General features: G+C 37.8%; 2 protein-coding genes across 6 annotated transcripts in view; both read left to right on the top strand.

The window, feature by feature from the left end:
• The first annotated feature begins 113 nt into the window (after positions 1–113).
• Positions 114–5,969, top strand: LOC145977988 (coiled-coil domain-containing protein 12). The gene is made up of 3 exons (XM_083110342.1): positions 114–836; positions 3,219–3,357; positions 5,182–5,969. Exons 1-3 carry the CDS (start codon positions 685–687, stop codon positions 5,374–5,376), a joined length of 486 nt encoding a protein of 161 aa, XP_082966468.1. The 5' UTR covers positions 114–684; the 3' UTR covers positions 5,377–5,969.
• Positions 5,970–11,502: 5,533 nt separating this feature from the next.
• The window catches only part of gb (solute carrier family 7 member genderblind), a 41,578-nt gene continuing 39,159 nt past the window's right edge, over positions 11,503–13,921 (top strand). Inside the window, exon 1 of one of the 5 annotated variants that reach the window (XR_014440638.1) lies at positions 11,503–11,676. The gene's annotated coding sequence lies outside the window, so the exon portion shown is untranslated. The other 4 variants (XM_083110282.1, XM_083110284.1, XM_083110285.1 and 1 more) reach the window with 4 other exon arrangements.

The raw sequence follows: 13,921 nt of genomic DNA on the forward strand, positions 1-13,921 counted from the left end.
ATTTCTTGAAGCTCTAGGTAAATAAAACTCATGAACACGATGACGGATAATTTGCTTGCTAAACTTATGCATCCCATTGTAACATTAATGTAAGGATTTCAATAATTGTCCCAAGCCGCACACCAGAGAAACAAAGTGAATGAAACTTCTTGGAAATGGCAGTTTTTATTCCATCATGAATGCAAACACAACCTTCTTGTTGGGGAATACTGTGTAAAATTTGAGACTTATGTAGTATCTGGAAGTTTCGATCATTTCCGATCCTGGAAATGTCGAAGAATGGCAAATTTTTAACATCAGAATATGTGGATTTTAAAATGTTTCTGCCCCATAAGAAACTGAGTTGTTGATGTACTCCTCCAACAGGATATTTTCAGCTGTTACATCCAAAAACTGTAATCTTTCTCAATCTTCATCAAGCAGGCACGAATAGATTAACGGAGAAACCAGAAACGAACTGAGTAGCTTGACTTTGCCGATTCCTGTGTGATGTAGGTCAATTTGTGATACTGTGTTGTCTATCAATGGCATCTCTTTTTGTATCTGTAGTTGTTTCGTTCAGGATATTAGTCACGTCAAACAAGGAATCGTAAACTTCAATAAGCAACATGTAATTGTACGAAAGAGTATTGGACACAATACAAGAAAGTTCGAAATTTTGCTGATTCAGATTCGGTGAAAAGTATGGCAGGAGATCAAGACACTGTTGGTAATTTGGAACAAGAAGCATTACGACGTAAAGAGCGTTTGAAAGCATTGAAACAAAAACAAAGTGAACGCACTGAATCCAAAGAGGAGGAAAGCAGTCAGTCTGAAACTAGGGATGTCCTTCCTCGGTAAGAATCATAAATTTGTCTTATTATGTGCAGGGTACCAGTTTCGTATGGGTACAACACCTCTCACTCGTTTATTTCGTCATTTTTAACATTCGTATTTACGTATTCTGCATTGCGAAAGATTCTTCAAGGTGGAATTATGCTTTTTCCACGAAAATAATTTCAATTTTTTACATTACGAGTAATTATGGTACTAGTTTACTATCGAAGAAATCCGTCTCCAGTATAGTAAAGTGTTACCCTGATACTAACACGACACCAAATTTTAACTATGTTTCCTAACCTAACAGAACTAACCTATCCACGTGCCAATGGTTCGTGGGGCTAGCTATTCTCCGTCGGAGAATTAATTTTCAACGAACAACATGAATTTGAGCTATGAAACATTCCCACATCACACAAAACACTTTCCCGATGTTCGACAATGCTACAGGAACTTATTACGGTAAGTAGTTTCTTCTGTAAAAATAAATAAATGTGTCCGAAGGATAGTAAACTAGTACCGGTTAGTTCTGTTAGGTTAGGAAACATAGTTCAAATTTCATCAGAACAACGTTGATACACCTTCAGGAATGTTCTGCGAAGCAGATACGTAAGTACGAATGGCAAAAATTGACAAAACGAAAAAATTATTTGTCCGAAGGATAGTAAATTTTTACCGTAATTATTGTTCTTCCTTTTTTTTGCTTGTGTAACACACAATATGGCGGGCACAGCTTGACCAGCGTTGTGGATCATCAGTGGGTATGCAGTGTTTCCAACCTTCTTAACCGAAAAATGCCCCACAAACCATTCACGCATAACCCCAAAAACCATTCACGGTAAGGTTAGGTTAGACAAACATAGTTAAATTTTGGGGTTGTAGTAATATCAGGAATGCAAATGTCGTTTTTTCGTCCTCTTGCGAAAGAACGGCGTGGTTGGAAACACTGATGGGGGTTACGTCATCAAACTCAATATCCGGTTAACGTAGAGGAAGGAAATAAAAGAAACAGCAATTGTGCGTCGGAGAGATATTTCTCTTGAAAAATACATTAATTCCCAGTGAAATTGATTCCAAGATGGAAGAAAATACCTGAACGAACTTTGAAAATGCTACAGAAACTCATTTCTGTAAGTAGTTTCTTCTGTAAAAATGAAGAAATACGTTGTGCCGATATGAAACTGCTACCAACAAGGTACCGGGTTCGTATATGTATGTATGATCAATACTAACAGTATCCAATGGCACATAGTAGCTGCCACCACATTGGTAGTCACTCAGTGTATACATATGCCAACAAAGAAAGTTAAGTAGGGGGCAGAGGAAGGCACAAGGCCTGTTAATGGTCCAAACTCATATTGTATAATTCTAAACTACTCATAGTTCACACAGATTTTTTCCAATTTTCGCTTTATGTTTATGGGTGCACACCCAAAATTGAATCTCACTTCCATGTAATACATACACCCTGCTAACTGCAGACCAACGGAGTTGTCTGGTGTCTGGGCTCACAGTCAATATAATACTCTGTGGAACTTGTGTGCTGTCCATGTGTATTTGTGATTGGCCGTGCATCAGTTTTATATTACCATTGACCCCAATCTTCCCAATTCGCCAAAAGTGAGAGAAAAGCGAGTAGAATAAAATCATTTCATTCATGTCTATCAGCACATAATTTAGAGGTTGAGATTTTTACTCATTGCAATTTTTCTGTATTTTTTTCCCCTTTTGTATACTCCTATGTGCATATTTGTTTGCTGGCAGCCATTTATTTGCTAACATTTTGGATTCAGGCTGCGGCTGCTACTATATCACATGATGTGAGATGTTAAAGTTGTTGCATCCCTAAATGCTTTGAACACCACATCCCATAATGCATGTGCCTCAAACACAAAACTAACTTTCTTTGAGCCTTGCACTAAAATGCGCCAGTATTCTGTATCAATGATGGCTGGAAACCAAGAGCAGATGCTTGCGTAAGCTACTTTTCTAATCAGAATTTCTTTTGTAATTAATGCTTAATGAGGTTTTTAACTGTTAATTAGTTTCTCCAAGCTTCAACCATCCAGTATTCTAAAACACTTCATAATCAGAAGGAATACTTGAAAATTCTGAAGCTTTTGCACTATAGTAGAAGTTAACAAACGTATAAATTATCCACATATGTTTGAAGGACTTTGATCAGTCAAACTTGATTGTCTCTTTAATGGAATTTTCATTATCAAAACAGTTTAAATAAGAATTTATATTTGCAACATTATTATTAATGAGTAATATTGGAAAGTAATACAATTGAAAATGGTATTAATTATTGTTTTTCTATCTGTGATTGGGACAGATTTTTGACACTGCATTTTACAATTTACAAATTTAGTAATTGAAGTCTTGTCTTATTGCAGCCCAAAATTCCGCAGCTACAATCCGCAGGACGAGGCCCTGAAAGAGAACAAACTGCCAGATGCAAAGCCTGGAGATGTTGAAGCGGAGGTGGAGGAGCAGCTTGGATCTGCTCAGGCAAAGGTGGTCGTGGAGGAGTTGGTGAGTAGACCTTTCACATTTGTTTTTTTTTTATATGGAATGGCAACTAGAAAGCTTAGTGAGCATTCTGCCTATGATTGATGATTGATGTATTACAAAACTGACCCAAGAACTATGGCATCTCCGTTCTAATGATCATGGGTGAAATTCACTACAGGATTCAATGTGTATTTATTAGATTTTGGTGTACTTTACAGGAATGTCAGATGTCTTCCAGTTTTCCTTTCCCCCCTGTATGTGATTCTTTGTTTGTTCTTAAATAGTTTGATTCTAAACTGTTTAAGAAAAAAGTGCTATGGAGACACATACAGGGTGTGAAGGTAGGGTTCCATACATTCTCAACATTGGTCATACTGGAAGTGATGTGATTAGCACCATGCTTCATGGTATCCTGTGTGTCAGTAAGATGCCCTACCAACGGTATTACCATGGCTCATTTTGCAAGCCGTATGATATTAATTTAATAGGCTGCCAATAGTTTCGTGGGGGCACCACAATCTTGGAAGGTAGTTGGAAAGTTCATAATATACTAGTTATTTGTCATATTTTCTTTTGTGGCATGTTCAGAGGCCCAATGGCTCTAAATATGTTTAATAATACGGTTTATTTTGAAAATGGCTCCTATTTTTTAATGACGTTTCATTACAGTGACCCAGAACACTCTTCAAACTAATGGTACCAAGATGTACACAAAACACCCATACATGTATGGTACCCACTAAAGTACATATAAAGTTGTATATTAGCTTAATAAAGTTTTGTAAAACTGGTAGGGAAGCAAATAGAAGAGCAAAGGCCCTTTTAAGTTTGTTACTGTACATAGACCATTCTTTGTGCATCTTTCTAGTAAATGCTTGAAATATGTTTTATGTACATTTTAACTTCTGTACAGGGGTGTAAGGGGTGATCTTCCACGTAGTACACCCAAATGTCAACCTCACTTCCACGTTAGTACACCCTGGACTGAAGACTAACGAGGCTCTGGCGACTGGCCCCATGGCCAGTATAATTTTGTTTGTGTTGTCCTGTTGTTTTGTCCTTATGCGTGCTGAGTGCCCCTGTACAGCCTCAGCTTTTAACGAAAGTCAGAACATTTTAATATTTTATGATTTTAGTTCTGCAACGATAGAGTTGCTATTTGTAACGATAAGGGGCTGGACCCCGTATAATGTGACGGGTGCAAAATAGCCTTAGTGCTGACGCACCCAAAATTTTAATTTCAGTCAATTAACTTCTGTACCTCGAAACACCAGGGTAGAAACATATATATTTTGTATTTTACCTTAAATTTTTGCAAATTGCACCCTCCTGTTCACATAAAGTAGCACATTTTATAAGGTTGGACAGTATATGCCATTTTAATTATAACAGTGGGCTAAAAAAATGTTTATTATATTTTTGTTGTTACGTTTAATAAGTAGAATCTTTTTAGCAGGAATTATTAATAATTCTAGGAAAGTACTGTACAAGTAGTGCCATAGCAGAACAAAAACACTAGTAGTGATTAAAATTTTTAATTACTCCACATATCAATACATTTACCTTTTAATTTTTGTACATTCGGTCCTGAATACAGTATCTTTCCAGTAGTACATTTGCTACCTCTTATGCAAATGTTCTGCACCCATTCCTATAAAAACCACACCACTTACAATTTTTTGTAATTTTCTTGTATTGATTAAAGTAAAGTTTCAGAGTTGGGGAATGTTTACATATAGTTTTATTGTTATTAATTTTACTTTACTTACCTAAAAATAACTTCTGTCCAGTTTTTGAGCTTCATTCAGCAATGTAGCAGATAAGTCATTCTTCTTTCTTCAACAGGACCTTGCCAATCTGGCCCCTCGAAAACCTGACTGGGACTTGAAGAGAGATGTGGCCAAGAAGCTGGAGCGCTTGGAGAGGCGGACGCAGAAAGCTATAGCAGAGCTCATTCGTGAGAGGTTGAAGAAAGGGCAGGAGGACATGGTGACGAGTGTCAACGCAGGTGCAACCGCTAATCAGATTCCTGATGATTGATGGGTGGAACACAGGGAAGGGAATTTTGTAGGTATCAGATGGAGGTTAAGACAAATGCAGTGTAACATTTTGAGAGTGTAATGCCTTTCAGGATGAGATGGCCTGGTGAAGTTTTAAGCATAGGCAAGAATTGGATTATCTAGAAGGCATTTAACAGCAATGGAAGATAAACTAAAGTTGTTCAAATTAATTGGCTAGGAAAAAGTTTTATTTGCTGCCAGAAACCTGTTACAGACATCACCATCAGGTACTTTCATAAACTGTGCCCGTTTTCCTACAAGTACTCTTATAAATCATGTGTGAAGATATGGTACGTACATGAAGTTTGACACTTTGGATTAACAATATACATTTTAAAATGGAATTATGAACATGCATGTGAATCGAAAAGTGGGTATAACAGCAACAAATCAATTTTCTTGCTAATCTCAATAAATGAACAGTGGAATTCACCAATTGATTGTATGATTATGATTCATTACTTCATTGTATGATAAAAATTTGTAAATCCATGGTGATACTGTAGCATTTAACATATTTCTAACGTGTTGTTGATATCCATAGTGCAAAATAAATTAATAAGAGAACCCAGATCTTTTCCCTTTCCTTAATAATTTGCCCTAGTTGAGTGCCACAAGGTGACGGTTACCCCTTTGGGAGATCCAGGTTTGATTCCCGAAGTACATGATCTTAAATGAAACGTTTTGATCAATGTTCCTGCGTAAGCAGTTCTGGGGCTCATCTAGCCTCTCATCAAAGGATAAAGGTAGGCATAGCATGTTTCTGATTACATCCCCTCCTCTATGGTAGAGATTGAGGATGTGTAGAACTTGGAACACTTACTTCCACACTCTATGTGCCTTCATGACATGGTGCATTGCATATTTGTAGTGAAGTGCAAAGTTTGTGTGAAAATAAATGTATTTTTCAAATAAATTTTCTAATATGCACATTTTTTTTTGTAAAAAGAAAAAATGAAAATATTGGAACTGGTTAAATAAAATCATTTTAGTCTATTTTTTATTGGTTATCTAACTGTGAACAAGCATACATTTTTGTGTGTGAATTGTTTATTATTCAATCCATCGACTTTTGTAAATATCTTGTTTACCCAATTGGAGGAAAAACCACAGTCATAAATTTAGAGGTGTAGAACACACCGACAAAGGGGCATTGCCAAGCATCTTGCCACTCTCCCTCCAGGACAGGGAGAGGGTAGCGAAGGTGGATGTTCTTCTCTTATTCCCTTAAGCACATTTTCGAAGCTCGCAAACCTCCCTGATGGCATAGTGGTAATGTTGTCGCCTTGCAATCAAGGAGTCCTGGGTTTGATACCCGGTGGAGACACATTACAGTGACTTGGATCCCAGTTGAAACTGGAGTCCAGTCCTGATTAGCTTATCTGTACAATAAAGCGGATTTAAAACATTAATTCAGTTGATTGAAGCTTGCAAAAGATTCAGTCCAGTCTCTCATTTTTAACCGTCTTTCGTTCACATGATGCTGGGTGATGCAGTGACCATGTCTTGTTCTTGTTATTATTAAGACACGTTATATTAAATAACATGTTTTATTGTACTTAAATACGTCTACGAACAATAACTTTACAGAGACCATTATACTGTCGGCTATCTTAACTCTACCAGTGGTGCCAGTTCCTTGCTCCAGAATGCACCAATCACTACACATACACTACAGACCCAGAAGAAGGCTGGCTGCCAACAGACAAGAAGAGGGAAATGGTGTGGCAACACTTTCAAATCTCAACTGTCGCACGTACTGTGCTTTTGGGCACAAAGATTGATGCAGTAAGGATGCTTCTGTGGGCAACAGAATATGAAAAATATGGTTGTAACAAATGCCGTATTTTAAAGTATTTTATTTTTCTCTTACAAGCATCTGCCGTATTGTTAAGTCCGCTTCATTCACATATAGGCTAATCAGGACTGGACCAACAGTTTAACCCAGGTTGCAATCATCGAGTCATGTCATCGGTCGTGGGTGAGCACCATGCGCGCCGACTACGTGGGTGCTCCGGGGCTCGAGCACCCACATAAATAATCTTGTGGGTGCACCGCACCCACAAGATTTTTAGTTTGATAAAAACAAAATAAAATAAATATTTCTCACTTGCCATTATCAAAAAATAATAATCAATTAAAACATTGAGATGGAAGTTAAAATTTCTAACCTCTAAAACATAATTGTTTCAAATGTGTTTGTGCAAAGGCAACCAAGCAACACATTCCCCCCTTCCTTGCCTGTCTCTGGCCAAGTCAAAGGCAGTCCCAAAATAAGAATGGAAGTATATTGTATTGTGAATAGAATCCAGTCTTTTCGGCTTGCTTTGATGTTTCCTTACAAGTGACACACTACAATACACCCACTCCATTCGTCAACATTTGTTTTAAAATAACTACTTGCCGATATTGAGCACTAATAAAGAATAAACCAAAACACAAAGAAACCGATTGTGACCGACTACCTCAATAGTTGATTTTTTCTTCTCTTGTTTGTGATTTTAACTATACCTGTTACTTCTTGTATGTCTGAGCGGTTGTTTAAAGTATACAATACTTGATAATTACAGATCTAACCGCCATTGATATGCACCCACAGAAATTTTGGAAAGTCAGCACCCTTGGTGAGCACTGTGCTCATCCTTGCTTTTCAGGCATATTATACTGCATTAAATTTTTTTAAATATTTTTTGTACTTCCAGAGATCTGTTGATTATTTCTCTCCTTCTTTTTCTTTATTACATTTTGGTTTCAAAATTGTTTACAAACAGTGTAATACGTCATCGAAGCAAACAGCTCTCAGCGCTAAAAAATATTACGTTTTCTTCCTGAAGAACTCTGATGAAGTTCCATTTGTGCTACACAAATTTAATATAATAAAAATCACTCTGACATTTTTTGTATTTTCTGTTAAGACGACAAAAACATAGATACAAAAACTGAATTGTTCGTGGGTCAGCTCTGCACTCTTTTGCAGCACTCCTTCCACAACAATGGTCTCCTTCATACTGCCATTTATGTCATTAGAATGTGACTAGGTCACTCTTGAGACACTAAAAGTCGTCTAGAGAGCACCACAGGAAATTATTTTAAATGCAATTAATGTGGCACTTATTTAAAATTGAAAGTGGGCATGCCACTCGATTGCAACCGATTGTGGGTTAAAGTAGGATATACATAATAATAATAGTGAACTGAAGTTTTTCTGTGTAACCATAATGAGTTCTATATTCCAAATTTAATTCTATTCATGTGACTGGACTAAGATGGATTGGTTCCTGAATGTAATGATAATAATTAATATTTACTGTATACATTGTAAATTGTATAATATTTGTGATCAGACATGATAAAAACATAATCTCAGTGCTTATTCTACGTTCAGCTCACATTGGTGATTATGATGCAGTCAGGCATGGTTCACATGGTCATGTCCCCCTCCATCCATTATGTTTCTAAAACGAACTACAATTATAATAATATCTACTTGTTCGCAACGCTTGTATTTGCTGTGCCGCAAGCAGTCTTCATCGGAGCTAAGGCAACTTTGGACTTTGCTAACTAATACTGACTAAAATGTACTTATACTGCTTGCATATTTTACAATCAGAACTCAAGATAAATCAATGAGATGTTGCATTTTGTTCCATCATATACAAAAGTACTTTTAGGCACAAATCTTTTATGTCAAATAAAATGCAATAATTATATTGTTTCTTTTCCTAAGCCATTATTGAGTGGAATAATATCAGTGTCTTACTATTCATGTGAAGAGTACAAAATACACCATAGAAACTACACTCATTACATTATCAACTCACTGGATATTCATATAAATACTATACGTAACACTATTTCTATGTAAACAGTGTGACTAACTTCTTGCTAAAATGAGAAAATGAGCCACAGCAAGAAACTAGGATAAGATACGTCTGTTTTTATGAGCAGCCACACCCTTTTTTAAATCCAAAGACTTTGCAAGCTCTTCAGAACAGATAGAGCACTCAACCTCTCATCATCAATTAGATTTCGAAAGTTTGTCGCAAGCAACCGTTGATGGGGATATGAACATTTCAATAACACAAAGCTTATCAAGTTTGTAAATGGAAATTTTGAATGTTTCAATCATTGCAAGCAGCTGCTGAAGGTCTTTATTCTGGCTTCCATTCTGCCTCATAGTGTGCCATGACTCTAAACTGTCCAAATCACAAGAGTAGGGAGTGTATAAAGATTGTAGCTTTTCATGCTTCGGAAAAGTGCCACTAATTTAATAAAGTAGGCATCAAATAAGCGAAAACACCCTTGTATAGAAAGTGTATTAATGATACCATTTTCTCTTCCATGATGAAATATCTTACTTTTCTTGTTCAATGACTGGAATTCAGAACTTAGGGCTAAAAATGGAGAGTATGTGAGAAATATCGTCCACTTGAAACGTGCCTCTCTCAAGGAACAAAAATATTTTCACTACAAACCACCTCCATTACAAGACAAATATATTGACATAAAATCATTGAATAGGGCTATATGTAGTTGCAACTCTTGCACTGGGCATTTTGGTTAGAGACGTTACTGCTGAAGATTATAATTTTATTCCCGAATATATTATGTTCTGAATATTGATCAGAATTGGATCAAGTTTTATGAGATGTGCTTCAAAGAATGATTCTTCTGCACGGAATCAAATTTGGCCACTTTGACGGTACTGCAGTAATTATTTTCTAGCATCACAAATAATAATAAATTAGCTTGTAGGCCTGCCTGCGAAGAATGAAATTTGCCCAAGCGTGTTGATTTCTGCATCGTATGCAAAAATGTTTACTTGATTGGATTTGTATTAAGATCCACTATATACACAGAAACTAATTGGGATGATACCTACAGCTTATAGTTATAGTGGAATCCGAGCTACTTAATGATATGTGCCTCCACCGGGATCGAACCCGGGACCCTTTAATTTCAAGGCAGCAGTATTGCTGCTAGATAACCAGGGCAGGGAGGATTGGCTCATTACGTAGTATCAAAAGGTAGCCACTGCTATCCAAGCATATCTGCATATACCCCCCTCCCCTTGATTGTAGAACACGTCGTCCAAAATGCGTCTACCATACTACAAATTAGCCTCCCTGTAGCGCCGTCCCTATATATAGATAAAGGAAAGAAGTTATACTTATCAGCAGCAAGTGCAAAATCGCGTATCTGCATATTTAGTATTCGCGGAGATTTGATGTAGTAGCATTTATTTACTATATGACATTAACAGAAAAAAAAAAGACCAAAATAATAGTTATCGCTGGTCTTAATTGGATTCTACTTTATTGAGGCGATTTCGTAAAATACACACTCATTCGTCGTTTTTATGTCAATGTCTGTGCTGAGTCTGTTGACGTGTAACTTGGATCTGAAATGTTTTATCAGAATAATACAATTTTCGCTGTTAAAGAGAACAATATCTTGCATGTATAGAAAACGTGTGGGAGGGACCTTGTGCGGTGTGTACTGCGTGTAGCGTGTACGTATACAATGGGGACTGTAGGCATTGTATTATATAAATTTGGGAATTCTTCAAAATCCAATAATAATTTTTTAAAAAAAGGTAAAGTGCTCCCCTGTGCTTAGCACCACGCCATGAAGGCGTATAGGGGTGTGGGGTAACGCCCCACACTTTCTTGATCCGGTGTCGTGAGTGGGGGTGGTGATCAGCATCACCCGCCTTTACCCCCCAGGTACCCATGTCATTCAACGCTGGGTGGGCTCCGGAGCCGCTTCCGACGTTAGAAAAATTCCCGGATTTGAACCGGCCGGGGATACCACGGTTTGTAATTAAAAATTTATCGTAAATTCGTATGCCAGTGATTCTGACGCTTATTGTTCTCTCAGATTTCTGATGTAACGTGAGTGTGAAATGAAGTCATTTGATTGGCGTCTGCATTTTTATATGGGTTGTGTACGACGCCCGCGCAGACTACTCTTCGTCACAATTTTCACCGTTCGTACAACTATGAGAATTTAAATACTCAAACTATTTCGTCTTGTTAAATATTTTTTACAATGAAAAAATTACTGATACTGCTATTGTTTCAAGCGTTTAGATGACGAAGTCTTATGTACTTCATAATTACGTGATTTTACAACTACTAGTTACATTTTACTCAAGTTTTCATGACGTTATATTTGGTACGCAATTTTAACATACATTCGGTAGGTGAATGGAGACTACCTTTACAGGATGAACATGTGCTGCGTATCTCAGGTGTTGCTGGGTGCCATCCTGTATCAGGTATACGTATATCTTGCACCGATATGATTGAGATAGGTAACAGCCCTGGAAGTGAAACATATGTTTGCGGATTAATTAAATACTGAAGAGAGTAATTATTACATTTGTATAAGACATGTATGTCAGATCAGTAAACAGATGGTTGGAAGATTGCTTGTGGATCTGCCTGCACGCTCATGCCGCATAATATTGAATTTATTGTACCGTCGGTAAGAACTTTACAGTAATAGCGTAAGTAGCCTTGTTCTTTTTTCCTCACGATGGGATAAAAAACATTTTGAAGCGTCCGTTGTAAGTTTCGAGGGCATGTACAATTGTAAAGCAAAGTGTAAGGGCAATCGACCAATTCCATTTGAATTAGTAAGCATCGAAAGGTATCTTGATTTTTGATGTGTGGGTAAGAAAAGAACCGGTAACAGATCGTTATATCGGAGACACTTCAAATTAACTACGGTAAATATGCGATAACGCCCGGACACCTTTAACTCATTTATTTCCTTAATTTTACCACTGGTACTTACCTTTTCTGCATTGCGGAACATTCTTTAAGGTGAAGTTATGCCTTTTTCCATAAAATTGTGTCAACTTTTCACATTACGAGTGATTATTTGTCTTCCTTGTTCCGCTTGGGTAACACAATATGGCATGCACTCATGGGTCATCGCGCCGTGCTTGTGTTTTGTCGTTTTGGAGTGGGTATGCAGTGTTTCAACCTTCTTAACCGAAAAATACCTACTTTCGTGTTCATTATGTCATCACAAACCACTAACGGATAGCCCCAAAAAACCATTCAGGATAACCCCAAAACCATTTCTGGCAAGGTTAGGTTAGGTAAGCATAGTTAAAAAAAAAAATCCTCTTAAAAGAATGCACGTTTGGAAACACTGACGAGACCGTGTGACTTTCGACGCTCTCGCCATCTGCACGCACACAATGGAAACAACGGCATAATATGGCAAGCAATGCAAGTTTCTTGTGGCCGCGGTGGCTGAGTCGGTAACGCGTCTGACTACCATGCTCAAGGTCCCGGGTTCGATCATAGGCCGGTTCAAATCCGGGAACTTTTCTAACGGTGGAAGCTGCCCTGGCGCCCACCCAGCATCGAATAAAATGGGTACCTGGGGGGTAAAGGCGGTCAGGGGTGTGATGCTGATCACATCACCCCCACTCACGACCGGATCAAGAAAGTGTGGGGCGTTACCCCCACATCCCCTATACGCCTTCATGGCGTGGTGCTATGCACAGGGGAACAGTTTACCTTTCTTTTATGCAAGTTTCTTACGTAAGAAGTGATTAATTCTTGTTCGGCAGCATTCAAATACGAAGTTTTTAGTTTCCCGTGAAAAAAAATACCTACAAGAACATCCAGAATGCTAAAGAAACTCATTTCAGTAAGTACTTTCTCCTGTAAATATGAAGAAATCCGCCTGAGCGATATCGCATATTTACCGAAACTACTTACTGAACTCAGTTTCTGTAGCATTGTCGAAGTTCTTAGAGGTATTTTCTTTCTCGGAAACTGAAAACTTCGGTACTACTTTACTATACCGGAGACATCTATCATTAATTTATTTCGCAATTTTTTACATTGCCACGGGTAGCCCCAAAAACCTTTGACGTTAGTCCAAAAATTCACGATAGCCCCACGAACCATCACGGGGAGGAGGTATGCCTCCTAGGTTAGGTTAGGCCTGTTAGGTTAGGTTCCATTAGCACTCCTTTCATTCAATTTAGCATATACGGACAATACGAGAGCAGAAAGCTCTCGAGCAGAAAGCAAATGGCAGCGGCAGCAATAGCGCATCGAAAATAGATTTTTGTAGAAAACCACATGCATTCGCATTAAAATGGATCAAAACTACATTCCCGAACTTCAACAACGCTACAGAAAATGATTTGCATAAGTACTTTCTCCTGTAAATTTGAAGAAATCCATCTCCGGTATAGTCAAGTGTTACCAAAACTTCACCATAGAATGCTGCAGAACAAGAAATAATAGCTTTTTATGTAAGGAACTTGCATTTTCTGTAAAGCGACAACATTATGCCGTTGTTTCCATTATGTACCTGCAGATGGCGCGAGCGTCGAAAGTCGCGCGGTCTCGCCAGTTTCTCCAAACGTCCATTTTTTTTACGAGAATTTTTATCTTTTTAACTATGCTTACCTAACCTAACCTTGCTGGAAGTGGCCCGTGGGGCTATGCATCAATGGTTCGTAGGGCTATCTGTCAATGGTTCATGGGACT

This window comes from Lepisma saccharinum, chromosome 24, assembly GCF_977018435.1.
Source record: "Lepisma saccharinum chromosome 24, izLepSacc3.1, whole genome shotgun sequence".
Taxonomy (NCBI): domain Eukaryota; kingdom Metazoa; phylum Arthropoda; class Insecta; order Zygentoma; family Lepismatidae; genus Lepisma; species Lepisma saccharinum.